At 44.6% G+C, this 20,563-nt stretch overlaps 1 protein-coding gene across 5 annotated transcripts in view; it reads right to left on the bottom strand.

Annotated features, from left to right (window-relative positions):
- Window positions 1–1,048: 1,048 nt before the first annotated feature.
- The window catches only part of CPSF7 (cleavage and polyadenylation specific factor 7), a 27,110-nt gene continuing 7,595 nt past the window's right edge, over window positions 1,049–20,563 (bottom strand). The window contains exons 2-9 of one of the 5 annotated variants that reach the window (XM_008048054.1): window positions 18,820–19,038; window positions 17,870–17,973; window positions 17,011–17,183; window positions 13,314–13,728; window positions 12,741–12,859; window positions 9,236–9,404; window positions 8,150–8,317; window positions 1,049–3,096 (exon numbers count right to left, since the gene is read on the bottom strand). In XM_008048054.1, the coding sequence (XP_008046245.1) occupies window positions 8,155–8,317; window positions 9,236–9,404; window positions 12,741–12,859; window positions 13,314–13,728; window positions 17,011–17,183; window positions 17,870–17,973; window positions 18,820–19,038 (1,362 nt within the window). In that variant the 3' untranslated portion in view covers window positions 1,049–3,096; window positions 8,150–8,154. Of the gene's footprint in view, window positions 3,097–8,090; window positions 8,318–9,235; window positions 9,405–12,740; window positions 12,860–13,313; window positions 13,729–17,010; window positions 17,184–17,869; window positions 17,974–18,819; window positions 19,039–20,563 lie in introns of those variants that run through there. The other 4 variants (XM_008048056.1, XM_008048057.2, XM_008048058.2 and 1 more) reach the window with 4 other exon arrangements.

Here is a 20,563-nt window from a genome sequence, read left to right as displayed (position 1 = left end):
ATGCGTGTGCTATCATGCCTGGCTGATTTTTTGACTTATTGGAGAGACGAGGTCTCGAATCCCTGGACTCAGGCAATCCTCTCACCTCCACCTCCCAAAGTGCTGGGATTACAGGTGTGAGCCACCATGCTCAGCTTTTTTTTCTTTAGTTGGAATCTTACTCTGTCACCCGGCTGGAGTGCAGTGGCATACTTATGGCTACTGCAGCCTCGACCTGCTGAGTTCAGGCGCTCTTTCTGCCTCAGCCTTCCAAGTAGCTGGGACTACGGACACATGTCACCGTACCTGGCTAATGTTTTGATTTATTGTAGAGATGAGAGGTCTTGCCATACTGCCCAGGCTGGTCTTGAGCCTCTGCCTCCCAAAGTGCTGGAGTTATGGGTATGAGCCACCATGCCCAGCTGTGGCTCATCCTTTTATCATCTGAGTCTCTTCTTGTTCACCGGGCTGTAAAAAAAAGCTAAAAGCGTTTCTGGAATCCCAAGGTTACCCTACAACACCTCTACTAAGTTTTCTAATCGATAATTCCTCGTATTTAGGTAGTTGACAAAACATTTGTTATTTCTGATTCTTAAAACATCCCTATGTGGACAGCAGGACAGCTATTCTTTTCATCTTACAGAGAAAAGACTGAGGTTATATTGCTTGTCCATATTTAGATAGATGGGGGAACTAAGCACTAGCAATCAGGTCTTCTCACTCTTATCAGGGGATTCTTCCCTTCCTGAACTTGATGACACTGGAAGTGAACTGTACAAGATAGGACATTTGCTCTGAAAGTCTTAGGAATCTTGAAGGTAAAAGATGACTTGGAAGTTTTCTTTAACCAGGCTGTTTAGATGGCTAAAGAAAAAAGCGCAATCTCAAGGGATGCCTCCCAAGGTTTGCACTAGGTCTCCTGGAAGGCTTATCACTGTCAACTCATGCCACAAAAAGCCATCACCCAACATGCAATTCCAGCTAAGAACTTGGGGTTTCACTCCATCCCAGTGTCTACGTCAGCCCATACCATGCCCCAGACACCTCAACAAATCTATTCAATGCAGAATCCATAAAACAGCTCACACCCCATTTATTATTTAAAAATATTTTGTTACAAAATGAAAAAAATACAATGCAGTATAAAAGATTGACAGCGTCATCAAGTTTATTACACAATTTTCAACCTATCAGAAAGACAAACAAATCACCGACGACAGGGGGACGGGACCTTGGCCTTTTTGAGGGTTGGGATTTTTTTTTTCCTTTTGCTATCAGGAAATAAAACTAAAAATCGTGTCATTGAGTAAAAACAAAACAAAAATGGGGAGAAAAAAATTCTCCAGGTAAACGGCATTTCTGGTATTCTATATATATTTCTTCCTTAAACTGTCACCTTACTTGGTTTTCTCTACATTTTAAAGACACCCAGAGCTGCTCTCGAGGATAAGCACATCACTTAACACTTGGCTGGTTGGGTGGGGTGCCATGTTCTGAGGTGGAGGTGGGGCTAGGGTTGGGGGATGGGGGAAAAAGCTAACACCTGTAGCCTCCGTCCCAAGGGAATGTGCCTCTCCAACCCTGGGGGAGCTCCCTCACTGATGAGGGCTACGTCAGAAACGTGCTGGGAACAGAGGAAGGGCTCAGTCCAATTCAGTCTCTCCCTTCTGAGCCAGAAAGGTCTCCAGTGACCCTATGTTTCACATGCCACATCTCATCTCACATGTCACGTCTCGAGTTAAATGTCACGTGCCCTGTAGATGTATGCAGAAGTAGCATCACCCCATGGGCACTGCAGGACCCTGCGGGCACCTCCTCCTTCAGCAGCAACCTCATCGCAATTTGTTATGGGACAAGCAATTCCACTGGCCTGTGTAGAAAATGGCCCCCAGAGTGCTGGTCCTTAGAACTCTGAGCCAAGTTCCTTCAAGTCAGGCTGTTTCTTCCTGCTCCTTATCAGAGGTAGGAAGTACCTCCAGGCAGAGGGAAAGGAGCTACTAAGACAATAGTCAAAAGATGACAAGACACCACATTTGTGACTACCTGCCTGCCCATGCCAGGTTATCCCACAACAAGTAAAAGTATGTACCTGGGGGATGCAAGCCCATGCTTATATCAAACCTGAAAAAAGAAACACCAGTGCAAGTAGACCACACCCTGCCCAACTGCCTCCTTCCCACTCCTCCTGGTGCTTCACAAGGGGTCTCCGTTGCTGAGGTCCCAATGTTCCATCTCCCAATGGCAGTACCTTCCTCTAAAACAAGGAAGCAGCCTTCTTGGGGAAGCGCTCCATGTGTTCAATGGAAAAGCCCCAGGGAAAGGGAACTAAAAGCTGGTTATTGCAAGAGGCAACCAAGCACTAAGCAGCAGAGGATGGTAACTGGCTCTGCCAGGCTTCCCAGCAGAAAGCAACGTCATGGGCCTTCTCTGCTTGGGAGGGCCAAGTCCACTGAGAAGGCCGAACAGCAGAGGGGAAAGGATTCAGTCCTCTGCAAGGTCAGGGAAAGAACCGTCAGTATGTGAGAGGACAAAGCAGGAACAGAAGGAACTTTTCGTAAGGTAATTTCTGTTCTCAAGGTCCCTCCTTAAAGGGCTGGGAAGATAGAGGAGTTTAAACAAAGAAGTGGTATGTTATCAAGGGGTCTGGACCCTCTTGGCCCCATCGAATCTAGTACTGAGGGCAGGACCCTGGGCATATTTTGGCACACCCAGCCACTCTCCTAGATCCCGCATGGAGGATCCATTTTCTTTGGGAGGGAAGTCTTCCCATCAACCTCACCGTTGAACTGCTCCTGGAGAATCAGAAACCATACATTTCCTCGGACAGAGCACCATTCTCTATGGAGACCAGGCGTCTGGACATGCTTTCTTCCTGTCTGCCACCCCTCCCAACCACACGAAGTCTTTAGGTTTTTTCCCCTGGCAAATAGGAGGTGTGGGGTTGGGAGGGCTGCCAAGCAATCTTCAATCCTGTGGGGCAGAGGATATTCCCTGGGTGTCTGGAGGGAGTTAGGGGTTTGGAGGAAGGGGGAGGGGTAGAGCGGCCTCCGTCCTTTAGTCCTGATCAAGGTGAGGAGATGCAAGTCCATTAAAAAAAATTTGCTTCCAACCAGACTCCTGCAATGAGAATATCAGAAGAGAAGAAAGAAAACACAAGTTAGAGGCTTCTGACTGATAGTAGTTTATGTAAAACACACTGGCATTTTCTAGAGTTACAATGTGAGAAGTAGGGGATGTGAACAGAGAGAATGCAAGCCTGGGAAAGTAAAAGCAGAACTGTCTGAAACTAGAAGTGGCGAGGGAAGAGAAGCTACAGTGAGTAGAGAGGAAAAGCAGTGACAACTTACTTTACGATTAGGGGAAGAACAGACAACACAATGAGGTCTCTGGAAGCAGTCTGACTGGAAAGGAAACTGGCTGGAAAAGTATGGAAACTTTAACATTTCAAGAAAATGTTGTTTAAACTCTGTTTCAGAAAATCTATTCTGAGCAAGTCATAGCTTACCTTAAGGGGAGGGAGAAAAATCTGGAAATGGGAGGTACAATGGTAAGAAAACAAGTGTGTACACAAGCAAATCCATTAGCCCCCAACCACCCATGAGGCCCCAGCAGGGAACATGCACTTACACAGGAAACTCCTAATTCTTTTTCTTTTAAAGAAGCTCTGATTAAAACATTGTCCTTAAGAATACATGTGTGCATGTACACACAGCCCCAGAGATTGCCAAGATGTACTAAAACTCAAGAGGTTTTTTTTTAGTCTTTCCCTACATGACAGCCCGTGAGTGAGGGACCAAGAAGCAAACTAACAGCAAGCAGAAGTGATGTGGCCAGGCCAGAACAGAAAGCAGAGCACAGAAGTAAAAGTAACTGTCAAAGAAACCTAAAAGCACCATTTAGAACTTATACCCAATAGTTAGGATCTATTGAGCCACCTGTCATATGGCTACCAAATTTAAGGTCCCTAATATATGCAGGCTTTGTTCCAATGTTGCATTATCAATTGCAGGCGATAGCAGTCAGTCTGACCATATAAAGCAAAACAGTCAAAAGGAAAAAGGGGAAGTAAATTCAGGCTTAAAATTTCTACCAATGCCCAAACTGGCAATAGCCTACACACAACTTCTTTCCCTTTATATATGTGCTTCTGTAAAGAGGCCTCAAAACCTAGAGGAGCTATCCAAGAAGAAAAGAGATCCGCATGCTGCCTGATCCTCCTACATACTGGAATGGCACTCTTTTCAGCTTGGATGCTCAGAATCTGTATGGTCTTTGTCTTGCTCTAAACGCCTATGCAAGCAGTTATTTGCCCCATTTTCTATAAGTGAAAACTGAAGGTCTCAGTGCATTCTCAATTTCACACCATTAGGGCATCTGAATCTTTGAACTGGACAAAAAAAATGAACAAAGTTCAGTTTTCAGTGGATCAGGAGGATAAGAATGAGATGAGAACAACTGTATTTCAAGTAGGACAGGATAATATCCTTAAAAAACTGAATATAATTGACACAGTCAAGAGTTAAAAAAAGTCAAAGCCACAGATTACCTAGAACAGGCTCAAACTCTAAAGCATACACACTTAACACTCCAGAAGAAATGTAACTTGTGAACTGTTCCTACAAAACAAAATGCAGAGCATAACTCATGCATCAAGAGACGTTAACTATAGCACTCAGTTCTGAAAGGCCTATGGGCTGCATTTTGGTGGCAATGTTGGAACACAGGCAGAAAACAGAGATTCCTTCAGCAGGCCAATTAGCCTTTGGGCCCCAGCGTTGGGCCCTAAGCTGCAGACAGATGGACAAAGAAGGTTGCTGTCCTACACTTCGCTCTGACAGAGTACCTGTTCATATAACATACATATGATTCTTTTCTAACCACAAGGCTGCTGTGCCCAGAGCTTGTAAAATTAAGTTCTCTAAGGTAAATGAGGACCGTGCACCATCACCCTAGCGAGAAAATCTCCTAAGCTGTACTTTGGTAATTGCAGATGGAATTACGAATGTTTAGGATGAGAATGTGAGAAACTGACATTTCTGGGATGCCTGATTCAGTTCTTTCAGACTGAATCCCAACATATCTAAGGGGTGACCAAGAAAAGTGGGGAAGCGGAAAACCTGCCTCAGAGTTAGTTGTCCTCACCTTGTCATGGGTCTACACTAGTCAGATGAAATGTCTTCTAGGAATGACTGTTACAAGACTTCAGAGTTATCCGAATGGAATCATCCTCATGAGAGTCCCACTTCATAAGCAAAAGCAAAGAGGCAAAGTGGCAGCTAAAACCTCAGGTTAAGTTATTCAGTCCCCAAACTACAGATGGATCAGTGGATCTCACTGACAATTTCCCTGTCAGGCACAAAGCCATCAGGAATGGTGACATGTAGTTGTATGTTCTAACTGCTCAACTGAACGCAGCCTCAAAGACTGTATTTCACTCTTACCCCAGTCAGTTCCAAAGGACATACACTGTGACCTGCATATGGTTTTCAATCCACAAGTAACACAAGCAACTGTGCTAACTCAAGCAAGAAAAGGGAAATGCTGCTACTACTACAGAAGAGATGGGACTGGACTGGACCGACACCTACTCTAATGCCCACTTTCCTGTCGTTCCCTGAGACTGAATTAGGCCAAAGCTGCTTGTGGGCTCCACTTACATTTAGAGTCTGCTTTACCAGAGGATATGCAAACTCAACCTGTTGCAAAATCTAGAAAGTACCTAGTACCCACAGCCTTACTCTTGATTCTATGTGAATTATCCTCAATTTCAATGATGTCAAGCACTGTAGGATTTTGTGAAATAAATGAGTGGTTAAGAACAGAGATAGGGCTGGGCGCAGTGGCTCACGCCTATAATCCCAGCACTGCCTGAGCCCAGGGGTTTGAGACCAGCCTGGGCAACTTGGCGAGATCTCATCTCTACAATAAATAAAAAAATTAGCCAGGCATGGTGGCATGCACCTGTAGTTCCAGCTACTTTGGAAGGCTGAGATGAAGGATCATCTGAGCCCAGCAGGTCAAGGATGCAGTGGCCGTGAGCGTGCCACTGCACTCCAGCCTGGGTGACAGAGTGAGACTCCAAAAGATTAGTAACTTTTCATCTTTCCACTTACTAGCCCTTTTTGGAAGAAGACAAAAAATTGCTAGCTATAAATCTGTTTAAGTTAATGGTAAACAATGCTAAAGAACAAGATAGAGGGCAGTAGCTCAACATAAGAGGAATATTTTCTTGCTTTCAGTAGGCTGTCACTAGGCAAAATAGTGCAGAATTTTCCAGTCGTTTACAGTCCAGCTGTATACAGTTAGTTCCCCTCATCTTGTTATGGGCCAAACCAGTCAAATGAACTACAGGGACTCATAGGTAGTGAGGGTTTCTCTTCCTCTCTTCATCCAGTCATCCATCTAATACCCCAAAGACATCACACAGAACCACTGTTCTTTCCCCTCACACTTCTTCTCAATTACCATTACTTTGGACCAATTGGACAGGCAAGAGACCGAGGATATCATCATAATGTACTTGATGTGAAACAGAAAAGTGAGTGGGAAATTCTAGAGACTTATGTCTGCAACCACAAAATTGAGAAGAGACCCTGAAGTTATCCAGGTCATGCAACAGGTTCCAGGAACTACAGATAGAACCTTCTAGCCAAAGTCTGGCCTATTTTAAAGATCTCCATAGAAGCAGTCAACAGCTCTTCCTGCTTGCTTACGTACTACAATCTTTCTAGAAGCTTTCAGTTGGGATTGCTAAACTGATGGGCTGTAACCTGAAGCTATAGTCCCTTGCTCCCCTGCCCCATATGAAACCTGTCTAAGAATGAAAACAACACACTGAAAAGCAGAGCTGAAAGATGTAGACAGACTAAATCCAGACGACATAGACAGAGACCCCAGACCCAGACAATCTTAACCAAACTTTTCAATTACTTGAGTTAATAGTCCCAACCCCAGCCTTCCTGCATTTGTTTTGCTGAAGAAAAAAAGAATCTTTTAGGGTCGGGTACACTTGCTCATGCCTCTAATCCCAGCACTTTGGAGGCCAAAGCAGGAGGATAGCTTGAGGCCAGGAGTTTGAGACTAGCCTGAGCAACATAGCAAGACAGCCTCTACAAAAAATTTTTTAAAAAATCTGTTAAGCCGGGCTCGGTGGCTCAGGCTGTAATCCCGTGCCTTTGGGAGGCTGAGGTGAGTGGATTGCCTGAGCCTGCGGGTTCGAGACCCACCTGGGCAGCGAGACCTCATCTCTAAAATAAATAAAAAAATCAGCCGGGCGTGGTAGCGCATGCCTGTAATTCCGGCTACTCGGAAGGCTGAGGCGGAAGGATCGACAGAGCCCAGCAGGCGAGGCTGCGGTGGCCAGGAGCGGCCACTGCACTCCAGTCTGGGGGACAGAGTGAGACTCCAACTCAAAAAAATAAATAAGTAAATAAAAATAAAAAATAAAAAATCTGTTAGTAAGTTTTTCCTCCACACAAATATTCTTCCACTGAAATTATTCTGCATAGTCTCTAAAGCTATTAAAGATAATTTTTCCAGACCAGCTTTCTCCTCTCTGGCTAAACCACACAAATTTTCAAAATATTTTAAATGGATATTCTTAAAATCATTAATGCTGCACCTTGAAAACTAAGTAGGCAATGGTCTTACTTTGCTGTCTTCATCAATTTTCCCAACTTTCTTACTTGAATGCCTGGTGGGTTTAAAATGTAATAATATTAACAATAGCCATCGTTTACTGAGAACTTAAAACGTGACAGGCACCATGAGTGCTAAATGCTCTACATGGATTGTCTCACTGAATACTCAGCAAGTCTTTGGGACAGTTGCTTTTAGTATCTTCATTTATAGGAGGAAACTGAGGAACAGAAATATGGTTTATCAGTGGAAGAACTGAGAATCAAACTGATGCCTGACTGCAGACACCAAGTTCTCAGCCATTATACCATACTGTCACTCAGACACCAGGTTAAGGCAGTCAAGAAATAAGCAAAAACCTCAGGGCGAGACGTTCCAGAAACAAGCAGGAAATCTGCCCTGAACTTCTGGTTACCTGAGTTGAAAGTCTCCCCACTATTGCCACCTTTACTCTTTCTTTAAAAAGACAGAACTCTTCACCAGAAATCTTTCTCTCATAAAAGATCACCCACCAGCCAGGGCTTCTGCCCACCTTTCTCAGTGGTGCCGGTCCCGTTCTCTATCCCGGTGTCGCTCGTGCTCTCGGTTCCTTTCTTGAAAATAATCATCATGCCGATCTTCGTTATGAAGCAGATCCCGGTGCCTCCTGCTGCTCTCCCGGGACCTGCTAGGTGACCTTTCCCGAGACCGATGTCTTTTCCTATTAGAAAGATCCTTTAGCCTCACACAGAGGGTCTGCCACAGTCTTCCCAAGAGTGTGTGTTTCAGTGTCTTCCAGTGTTTGCCTAAATCACTCTTCTACTCTTCTATCATGGGCCCACTGTCTGAGGACTAATCTTTTTTTTTTTGAGTTGGAGTCTCACTCTGTCGCCCAGACTGGAGTGCAGTGGCTGCTCCCAGCTACCGCAGCCTCGATCTGCTGGGCTCCGGCAATCCTTCCGCCTCAGCCTTCCAAGTAGCTGGAACTACAGGTGAACGCTACCACGCCTGGCTAAGTTTTTGACTTATTGTAGAGATGAGGTCTCGCCAGTTGCTCAGGCGGGTCTCAAACCTGCGGGCTCCAGCAATCCATTCACCTCAGCCTCCCAAAGGCGCGGGATTACAGGCTGAGCCACCAAGCCCGGCGAGGACTAATCTTATTTGGGAAAATGGTAACAGCTTAATTTGCTGAGGTCATACTAATGTATCTGGCACAGTGCTAACAATTTTATATGACTACCTGACCTAACTTTTACAAGGTAAGTCCTGCTACTGTCCATTTTTGAAAAACGAGGCTTGGAAAGCTGACTAACTTCCATACTCAAAAAGGTCATACAGGCAGGGAGCAGCAGAACTGGGATTCCAATCCATATGTGTATGGCTTCAAAGCCCATGTTTAATAACTACACTAGTCTGTCTCTTTTCCTAAATGAGCCCACTGCCTAACTCACCAGATTTCAGATGTAACAACACTTCTTAATGGAAGTATCTGATTAGTTTCTTCCCCATAAAAGGTAAGAGGGCTACATTCAACTCTTTCAGCCAGGTCCTTGCCAGAACCCCTGGGCTCCATCCCCCTCCCTATCTCTGGAAGAGTGCTGCCCAGGGCTGGCAGGTACTGATGCAACCATCAACTCACCTGGAAGAGCTCCCACTGGCACCCACGCTGTAGGACTTGGCTTCGATGCCATGAAGACAGTCCTTAAGAGAGGAGATGAGGACACGGCAACGCTCATCATTGGCGACCCGGGACTGTTTGATAACTGCAATGGCTGTGAGCAGCGTCTCAATTGCATCGCTGTAATCCCCTGACAGAGAATGGATGAGAAAGGCCAAGGATGAGAAGAGGCAGTAAATTAACTGGACCAAAAGGAGAACTCAGGAGGACACAAACCAAGTGTAACTATCTGTCCCAAAGAACTAAGGCAAATGGATGAGGCAGACTTGGCAGGCAGAAAACCGGATGACACCTACATTCCAGTGGTTTAGAATCTGAAAAAAATTGCTAGTGGATGTACAAACTGACACATTGTTGCCCAAGGGCTATTTGACAATATCTATTAAAATAAATATCCATATTTTCTGACCCAGCAATTCTACTAAATATCTCCTACTCATAAGTGTGTATGTTTAACAATGTTTCAGTGTCACTTGTTATATCACCTTCAGTAAGTTCTGGCTGTGTAAATTAAGGAACAATGGTTCTATATAATATGATATCGTTGTTAAAAAGCAGGAAGTAAATCTGTATGTAAACAAAATAATCCATGTGAAATGGTTAGCACAGTGCCAGGCACACAGTAAGGGCTCAATAAATGTCACAGTGCATACTGATATAATAGGTTTCCAGAATATAGTAATTGAAAAAGGCATGTTGCAAAACCATATTCCATTTTTGTAAAAATAATCTAGTATATATATGTTGTCAAATGCACAGAAAAAAATCTGGAGGAATATACACTAAATTGTAAAAGATGGTCTTGGTGGTGGTTCTTACTTAAAGGACTTTTTTTTTTTTTTTGAGTTGGAGTCTCACTCTTGCCCAGACTGGAGTGCAGTGGCCTGCTCCCGGCCACCACAGCCTTGACCTTCTGGACTCCAGCGATCCTTCCACCTCAGCCTTCCAAGTAGCCAGAATTATAGGTGCGTGCTACCATGCCTGGCTAAGTTTTGATTTATTGTAGAGACAAGGTCTTACCAAGTTGCCCGGCGGGTCTCGAACGCGCGGGCTCAGGCAATCCACTCATCTCGGCCTCCCAAAGTGCTGGGATAACAGGCTGAGCCACCAAGCCCGGCCATATGTTAAGGACTTTTTTTTAACACTGTGTATATCTACAAACTACTTTTAATCTATAATTAGATGTATGTGTGTAAACATACATGTTATACATAAAATATGTATGTGTAGTATATGCACCCCCCCTTTTTAAAAAATTCTGCTGCCATCAAAAACAAACCCAGCCAGGCTCAGTGGCTCAGCCTATAATCCCGTGCCTTTGGGAGGCTGAGGTGAGTGGATTGCCTGAGCCCGCGGGTTCGAGACCCGCCTGGGCAGCGAGACCTCATCTCTACAATAAATCAAAAAATCAGCCGGGTGTGGTAGCGCATGCCTGTAATTCTAGCTACTTGGAAGGCTGAGGCGGAAAGATCACCTGAGCCCAGCAGGTCGAGGCTGTGGTGGCTGGAAACGGCCACTGCACTCCAGTCTGGGTGACAGAGTGAGACTCCAACTTAAAAAAAAAAAAAACCCTTTATTTTTGAGTCAGGGTTTCATTTTGTCGTCAGGCTGGAATGCAGTGACAGGATCACAGCTTACTACAGCCTTAACATCCAAGCCTCAAGCAATGCTTCAGTCTCAGCCTCCTTAGTAGCTGGGACTATAGGTACGCGCTACCTCATTCAGCTAGTTTTTATTTTTTGTAGAGACATGGTCTTGTTATGTTGCCCAGGCCAGTCTCGAACTCCTGGACTCAAGCAATCATCCTGCCTCAGTCTCCCAAAATGCTGAGATTACAGGTGTGAGTCACCTGAGCAATGCCTGGGTCAGGGATAGTGGTTATGGGGTAGGTGCCTACACATTTTTTCCAAGCTAAGTCAAGAGCTTTAAGGACGGGAGCTAATAGAAAGACAGCATGAATCCAGACAGGAGTCCAGTGAAAATGAAGCTTGGCAGCTTCCCCTGTACAAAGCAACAAAACTGAATGGCAACTATGAAGGGACTGTGTCAAATGGATGCCCAGGAACACAAGGACATCAGCTGTACCCTGCCAGGGAGCTTTTGCCTATTTTGTAGTAAATAGTTGTGGTTTGAATGACTGAAATGAGAACAACAAAAAGGGAAGGAGATAAAGATTCAGTTATTGATCATCTCAGTGTAAAGGGATTGGTTGGGAAGAGGCAATAATGATTATTTTCTATATACTCCTCTGTGTATTTGACTTGTTACAATGAGCATGCATTATTATTTATTTGTTTATTTATTTATTTGAGTTGGAGTCTCATTCTGTCACCCAGACTGGAGTGCAGTGGCTGCTCCTGGCCACAGGAGCCTCGACCTGCTGGGCTCCGGCGATCCTTCCACCTCAGCCTTCCAAGCAGCTGGAACTATAGGCGCGCTACCAGCCCAGCTAATTTTTTGATTTATTGTAGAGATGAGGTCTCGCCAAGTTGCCCAGGCGGGTCTCGAACCCGCGGGCTCAGGCAATCCACTCACCTCAGCCTCCCAAAGAGCTGGGATTACAGGCTGAGCCACCAAGCCCGGCTATATTTAAAGAGATTCATTCAGCTATCAATGCAGAATTTCTGTTGAGAAAAGAAATCAAGGGAACATATATACTTTCTATCTTTGGCCTACTCTGAGGATTCAAGTTTTGCAACCAAAGATGAGAAATTATAGAACACATGATAATATTCACAGCAAACTGAACTCTTAGGAGATCAGACTGTCTACAGACATTTACATTCATGTGGGAAACTCATAGGAAAGAAGTAAATATGTCTAATGTCACAATGTAAAACCTGGACCAGAACCCTGAAATTTCTTATAGCCCCATCTTTCAGGAACCAAGTATTTTATGCCCAGGGCTTTCAGAATCATGGCTACTGGTCTGCCCACTTAATACTGAGAGCAGGGCAAAAGTTAGCTGTAATATTATAATATGCCTTAAGATGATGCCCAAAGGTTTGTCTCTCTCTAGGACAGACTACGTGGAGGCTACCTGGTCTGTAGACTCCCAAATGTAATCAGATGCCGTATCATATAATTACATAGTCAAGGCATCATTCCTAAAAACCTAGGGTCTATATTTGGCACTGAGTCTACTGCACAGACACTACTGAGATCAAGATTTCCACGAGGCAGGAATTTCATTCTACAACAAATAGAACAATGAGATGGTATTAATTATTTATAGCATTATTGAGCTGGTTTCCATGGGGGCATGTCTAGAAACAGACTAAATAAGTAACATCACCAAGGGCTTCCCAAAAGCCAAGAAATCAGGTTACATATTGCTCTTCGAAGTGTGCCACTCTTGAAACCTAACAGTACTCCAACTTTATCTTGTTGAACTTTTGTTAATGGAAACAGTAAAATCAAGGAAAACTAAAGGTAAGGACAGGCAGCAAGGGTAAGTGTGAGTTACCTGCACTGGCTCCAGATACCGCTTTGGAAATGGCACTGCTGGAAATTGCTCTGTTTCGCTTCATGATTTCTTCAAATTCAGCCTCACTCACCGTAGAGGGTGGAGGGCCCGAATCTCGGCTGCACAGAGATAACAGCATTCCTGATTGCCCACACCCCTTCTTAGTTGTACCACACTCTCCACTACCATGTTATTTACTTATGCTCTACTATATAATGTCTTAAATGGTCCTCAGCCTGGTCATGTGTTTTATGTGTTCATCTTCTATTCCAAGTCAGAATCTACATTATATATGTTTGTAATTTTGGCAACGGTGCTTGACATTTGTAGCACCTACTATGGTACTCAATTTAATTAAGCAACTTACAAGGGTCAAGTGGTTCAGAGGAAATAAAAACACTAACACATAGATAATAAGCCATTTCCCAGGAGCCAACACTATGACAACTGAGTGCCCATAAGGGAAAGCACACGGATTCAGTGTTCACTTCCTCAGGGAGAATAAAATACTTAATACACTTGTCTACCCTACTACACTGGACTCAGCTCTCAAAGGAACAAGGTAGTCCTTACCTGCCATGGTGGTTATAGGGTGCAGAGGCCTTCATGTAAGTATCTGGTGGAGGCCCCACTGTAGCATTTGGTGGGGGGAAGAAGGCTGGATTGAGGTGAAGGGCAGGTGGGATGGCCCCAGGGGGAGGTACAGCAAGATGAGGAGGTAATCGAGGAGGGGGGGGCATGAGATGCTGGTAGTGGATACCAGGAGGAGGTGGAGGGACCCCAAAGCTTGAGGAGAGAGGCGGTGGGGGTGGAATTGGTGGTGGAGGCAGACCCATCAGGGGAAGGGCTGAAGGAGGGCGATTGAAGTAGGGCAGCACACTGGGGGGCTTATCCACACGAGCTGATGAGGGTACAAGGTTCTCAGAGGGTGTGGCCCGTCCATCAGCAGAATCACTAGAATCTCGAGAGTGGGCCCGTGGAGGTATTCCTATGAAGCAAAACAGAATTTACATTACTACCTAGGCTTTAGACATACCCTCAAGACCAGCTCATCCTTCAGCAAGCGTCAAAAGACACCATACGAGGAAGGTGACCAAAGTGGCTGAGAAGCAAGGTAAAATCACCTGCTGCCTTTTCTCTGGCTTTGGAGAAAAAGGTCAACAGCAGCTCAGTGAAAACATAAATCTGAACAAGCCATCTCACTCTAAATCCTATCAAAGAATGCTTTTCATCCGCAAATCTCCAAGTGCTTCAGGACACAGTTATCTTTATATTTGTTTTCTATTTTTTATTGTTTTGTGGAACTAGGGTTTTCTTATGTTTTATTTTTAAATGCAGAAAAGTCTAATAACCCAAGAGAAAGTGAGTCTTGATGTATGCTCAGTGATGCTCAGCTGGATTCAGGCTGGCTTGAAATACCACACCCTGGGAGAGAATTTCCCTTCTTTATACCATGGCACATTTGTAATGTTCTCTTTGCCACTGTGCTTTAGCACGGGAGTTTGAAGAAAGAGAGGGAAGAGCAGAAGATAGACGGCACCACCATCTACATACCCAAGGTGGTAATTGGGGTGGAAAGTGACAGATAGTAGAAAACTGGAGGTTAAGTGAGAGGTAAGAGAAAATGAGAGATAAACCAAGAAAAGATCTGCCCACAGAGCGAGCACACGGCACACAGCTGACAGCAAAGATCTTAGTAACAGCTCGGTACAAAGCATGCCTGAAATCTGGGTAACTCCCACTGTAGTTCAATGGCCTAAACCCTCTGCCCCTCAGGGCACCTACCAGACACACTGTCACAGCACACTAATATGGTGGTGTACACGACAGGAACTCAGAACATGTTTCATATAGCTAGAAGCATGGCTTCTGACATTGCCAGGTCACTTGGCTAAACCTGTTCCCTCTCTCCAATTTAAGTCTGAGCCTGGTTAATGTGGAACGCAACAGAAGGATGAGATCACATGGCCTTGGGAGTCTTGGAGGTAAAAAGATGCCACTGGCAGCAAGTGTGAAGGGAAAGAAGAGTGCTCCTTAAACTAAACCTTGACAGTTAATCCCAACTGCGCAATAAAGTCTGAGGAGGAATCAATTATGTTGACAACCACCACCTCGATTTGTCTCCTACAGAATACTGCCAGTGCTCTCTTGTTCTTCATGTCTAGACACATGGCAACTCACTCCTTCCTAGAGTTCTCTCAAACTGAAGAAAGAATAGATATTAGGCAAGTGTGATTCTGACAGTTAACCACCTTCCCAGCTGTTTTCGCATATGCAAGAGTTCTCTTTTGGATCTGTGGCGACAATCCCATTTTTCTTTTTTTTTGAGTCAGAGTTTCACTCTGTCGCCCAGACTGGAGTGCAGTGGCCGCTCCCGGCCACCGCAGCCTCGACCTGCTGGGCTCCGGCGATCCTTCCGCCTCAGCCTTCCAAGTAGCCGGAATTACAGGCATGCGCTACCACGCCCGGCTGATTTTTTTGATTTACTGTAGAGATGAGGTCTCACTGCCCAGGCGGGTCTCGAACCCGCGGGCTCAGGCAATCCACTCACCTCAGCCTCCCAAAGGCGCGGGATTACAGGCTGAGCCACCGAGCCTGGCTTTACAATCCCATTTTTAAGCAGAGGAAGTCCACTAGCTTTATTTAGTGAAGTCCAAGCCCACCAATGTGACTGAGTAGAAAAGCAGCAGTCACCACTATCTTTTCAGCAAAGAAAGTAAACAATGAAGAGTAAACAGCAAGTAGAAGTAGGAATGTTACCCCGATGTAGCTGTAAAATCATGCACCGAAAGAAAGTCAGAAGAGGGGTGAATTATAGAAAGACTCCATAACAGAAGGGACTTGAAATACCATTTGTCAAAGAAAAATGTGTCCTCTCTAAACTGGAGCAATAAGACTTCACAAAAAAACCTAAGCTCTCAACCTAGTTAAAAGAACAGTTGTTCCTATTCAGGAGAGAAGTGACCATATATTATCCACCTGGAGGGGCACCCAATCAACACAAGGTACTATATTTTGAGAGTTGGATCTCAGCAGTAACAGAATGTAGGTGATGGAATTTTGCCATTCCTCCCACTGTAGTAAAAGAAAATAAAGGTGGCTGGTTGGCTGTCTCAGACAGGGTCTTGCAAGGTGGCTGGACCTTGTGAGGTCAGGATAGTCCAACGTCTGGTCCTCAGGTTTTGCAGGCTCGAAATTCATGCTAACCAAACTCACAAGAGGCTGATTCATAAAACAGAATGCCAATTTATTCATTTACAGTGAGAAATATAACTGCCAAGCAGACTGGTCGGCTGGTCAGCGCATTCTCTTCCCAGTAGGAGAGCCTAGTTAGGAAACCATATTAGTATCAAAAGGTGGCATGGTGAGTACAGAGTCAGAATAAAGGGAGGAAATGAACTTCAGGGATGCTATCATCAAGCTAAGGGAGTACAGTGCAATATTCTTTACTTATAGGATACACTTGACAAGCAGACTAAAATATTTGGCAATCAAAAGAGCACCCACTCCTCTGACAATGCTGGAAAAATACTGTTAAATTCTTATTCTCCAACTGATTGATTCATTACAGAGCATCCTTCCAATGCATGTTTATGACTAGATTATAGCCACCCTATAAATCTTTGTTATATCTTAGGATGGCTGCTTAATGATAATTTATATAGGGACAATTAAGCCCTTATATTGTATGCTAATTTTTGGATAGAAACAGAGCCAGGCTCATGCTTGTAATCCCAGCACTTTGGGAGGCGGAGGTGAGAGGATCACCTGAGCCCACAGGTTCGAGACCAGCATAGGCAACATGGTAAGACCTCATCTCTGCAATAAAAAAAATGAAAAAAGAAATGAGCTGGGTGTGGTGACACCTGCCTGTAGTTCCAGTTACTTGGAAGGCTCTAGCCTGGGTGACAGGGTGAGACTCCAACTCAAAAAAAAAAAAAAAAAAGGAAACAGAATTATTTAGAGTTTATAGGAACTTTTAAAAATCACGTAACTGATTCAGATGGTAAAACCAAGCCTAAGCAGTAAAGTGACTTGCCCAAAGTCACACAGTGAGTTAATGGCACAACCAAACTATAACCTGAAACCACCCGACTTTCAGCACAGTGCTCTTTCTTCTATACAAATCTCACTGTTCGGACTACCTACTGACCATGCCACCACCCATAAGAAACATTGCCCAAACTTCTCCACACTGTAGGCTGAGCCCACACCAAAGAAAAACAAACCCACAAAATTCCCCCCCTTCATACAGATGGTCTCCACGTACCCCCTCTTGGGACTCGGACGCACTCACGTTTCCGAGCCTGTGCCTCAAACTGTGACAGGTTCTGCCGGGTGGCTGGCCTCACGTCCACTTTTTCTCCATTAAGAACTTTTCCTGGTAAGAGTTCCAACAATTTGTGTACAGAGTTTTCAGAGGCTACCACCACCTCAGCATACCTTGAGGAAGAAAAACAAAAAATGAGTGAGATCTGTTAGACAACCGAGAGAGGAACAAAGAAGTTCTCTTTTACTTTTAGTGAAAATTGGTAAAGCATAGGACATCTTATTAAATTAAACACACATACAGCACTACCACCAACAAAAAGATATCAGTCTAAAATTTTTCTGGAATTAATAATTGGTGTTCTTTGCCCCTTAACAGATGAACGTTCTACTACGTTGCAGCTAGGTCCCATTCTTTTTTTTTTTTTTTGAGTTGGAGTCTCACTCTGTCGCCCAGACTGGAGTGCAGTGGCACGCTCCCAGCCACCGCAGCCTCGACCTGCTGGGCTCCGGCAATCCTTCCGCCTCCGCCTTCCAAGTAGCCGGAAGTACAGGCACGCGCTACCACACCCGGCTAATTTTTTTTGATTTATTGTAGAGATGAGGTCTCACCAAGTTGCCCAGGTGGGTCTGGAACCCAGGGGCTCAGACAATCCACTCACCTCAGCCTCCCAAAGCACGGGATTACAGGCTGAGCCACCAAGCCCGGCTGCTAGGTCCCATTCTAAAGCAGTTTGCCAAAAATCAAGGCAGTAAGCTGGGCCAGGGGTGGGAGGGATTAAAATCCAGGGCCAAAATATAGTGCAGATGTTATCCCAGTGTTTACAAATTAAAAGGGGCTTCTCAAATCCAGACCTCACCCTTTCGACTGGCCATTTGCTCGATTCTCTGCAAATTTCAACTCCACCACATCATAGACTCCTATAGAGCGAATAACCTGGATCAGCTGCTGGTCTGTGGTCCACTGGGCCCGGCAAGATGGAAAAGGAAGAGATGTCAAGAGCTACACCCCCCCCTCCCAGAATGCCCCAAACCCTGACCCCCAAACCTAGGACTCTAGTCACAACCATGCCTCCCACAGGAAATGCAAAAGCCCAGCAATATTTCAATTAGTGCAGACTTTTCTGATTGACATTACCCACACAGGATTCCAAACCCACCCACCTACCCCTCCCAAACCCCATACTTAGAGATTAAGAAGATTAAAATTTATTTTAACTTTGACTGCCATTTGGGCTGGCTGGTCATCAGTTCAAACACTGATTGTCAACAACCTTTAGTAATAGATCTGATAGGCTAGAGTTGACCATTGCCAGGAAGCTTCCCTTCAGTGTATACATTGCCTAATTTGGAAAAACCACCACCCACCCACACCAACCCAGAAACATGTCACACAGTAACTTCTGCAGAGTAACAGTCACCACCTACCCCAAGTGTACTAAAGCTATCAAGGTCTTTGATCCCCATCACCCACCATTATCACAGGACCATCTAATGACCACCAAGAGTTCAAGGTGTTCACTCTGAAATCTCGTCCCACAGAAGACCCTGCTAGACATAAAGCCCCAGGGTCAGGGGCAGTAACAAGATGGCAGGAAAAGCAACTACCCACTTAATTACTGCTTTCTTCGGCATGAGTACGTCCTCAGGATAGTTCTCTTTCAGAGATCAATCCAACCTGATCCCAGGAAAAAGAAATCCAACCCCATCAGAGTACAAAACAGTGCAACAGTGGTTTCTGAAAATGCCATCACCTCCCAGTGCTCTCCCTCCAGCCCACCGACAAGCATTTCTGGTTACCCACGCTCACCCAGGAAAAACTGCCCACATAGACGGCAGCTCGTCTATTACGCAGGCCACTGTAGGTATACAGAATTGCAGGGGTCTTGTTGTTGGGCTTGGGAGATGGCTCCTGGCGAACAGGAGGAGGTGGCTCAGTGCTGCTGCTTCTGTCATCTGAGGGCTGTGAGGTGGCCGTCAGCACATCATCATACAGGTCAATCTGATCTGTATTGTTGAACTCTGGGTCCTAAGAGATGAGGGGTTGGCAAAGGTGGGTTTGCAAATTGTTCATTCTTGTTCACTCTGGGTTACTCAGAACCCAGTCAAATACTTTATAAAACAATGTACAAAATGCCCTTGTCCTACTCTCGGAAACAAGGTAAGAAAAATGTCCTTTTGAAAACTTTATCATTTAATTCGGCTTATGTAGGTCCCCACCTCCCCCAAGACCTGCTAGTAGTCTGTAATGTTTTTGGCTTTAGCCTCCTGTGAGAACCAAAAGGCATATGGTGGTTAGGAAAGCAAAGTGAGAATATACAATGAGATCCAGGTGCTACTGCTGTCAATGAAGTTCACATCTATGATACATGAATGAAAAAATTACTTTCAACATATTATACGATTTTAAAAGTCAAGTGATTCATAAAATTCACTATTCTATTTAATAATAAATTTGCTGGGCACAGTGGCTCACGCCTGTAATCCCAGCACTTTGGAAGGTAGAGGAGAGAGGATTGCCTGAGTTCAGAGATTCAAGACCAGCCTGGGCAACTTGGCGAGACCACATCTCCACAATAAATAAAAACATTAGCCATGTGTGGTGACATGTGCCTATAGTTTCAGCTACTTTGAAGGCTGAGGCAGAGGGATCACCTGAGCCAAGCAGGTAGAGGCTGCGGTGGCCATGAGCATACCACAGCACTCCAGGCTGGGTGACAGAGAAGTAGTAAATTTATTTAGAAATAGAAAGTAGAAGAAAAGCATGTTAAAGTGGGTACTAAAATGCAAAAAAGATTAAGAGTTACCAATTTAAACCCACTGATTTATTTAAATGATTTAGGAAGGTGCTATAGCCCAGTATACACAATCCCACCTTTCTAGCAACCATCAGAGAAATATGTAAAAAACAAAGGGGGTTTTCCCCCACTAAGTTCTATTTCTCAAAAGACATGCAGACCCAAAAAATCACTATGATATGTATCTAGGAGACCTCTTTAAGCAATACTAAAGATGTTCAATAATACAAAAACAGTTCAAGTTCTCTAAGTTTTAAGGGCCAGACAACAAGGCAAGCACCTCTTATCATGCACTGTGTCACAATATTTCCAATGTGAATGTACATTCTGGAGGATGTGCAAAATATACATTTTGCCTATGTGATATATTACTATATACCAAAACTCCTAAAATCACAACTACTACTACTTATAAAGGACCTTAATGGTTTGGATTTTACAATGTAATTCTCTTAGATAAATATTTTTAAGGATCAGAAAAGCATTTTATTTTTATTACAAGACAAAACATTCAAAGAGTGCTAAAGTTGATGTTGTCAAAATGACAAAGACCATGAGAAGTTCAAAGCGTTTTAAGAAAACTGCTGCTCACTCATGTTATTGGTATCTTTTATTTTTTTTTTTTTTGAGTTGGAGTCTCACTCTGTCACCCAGACTGGAGTGTAGTGGCCGCTCCCGGCCACCGCAGCCTCGACCTGCTGGGCTCCGGCGATCCTTCCGCCTCAGCCTTCCAAGTAGCCGGAATTACAGGCGCGC

The sequence above is a fragment of the Carlito syrichta genome, unplaced genomic scaffold, assembly GCF_000164805.1.
Source record: "Carlito syrichta isolate Samal-C Ts95f unplaced genomic scaffold, Tarsius_syrichta-2.0.1 Scaffold120490, whole genome shotgun sequence".
NCBI lineage: Eukaryota > Metazoa > Chordata > Mammalia > Primates > Tarsiidae > Carlito > Carlito syrichta.
Note: the sequence above shows the minus strand (reverse complement) of the source record. Positions and strands in the feature narration are given on the sequence as shown.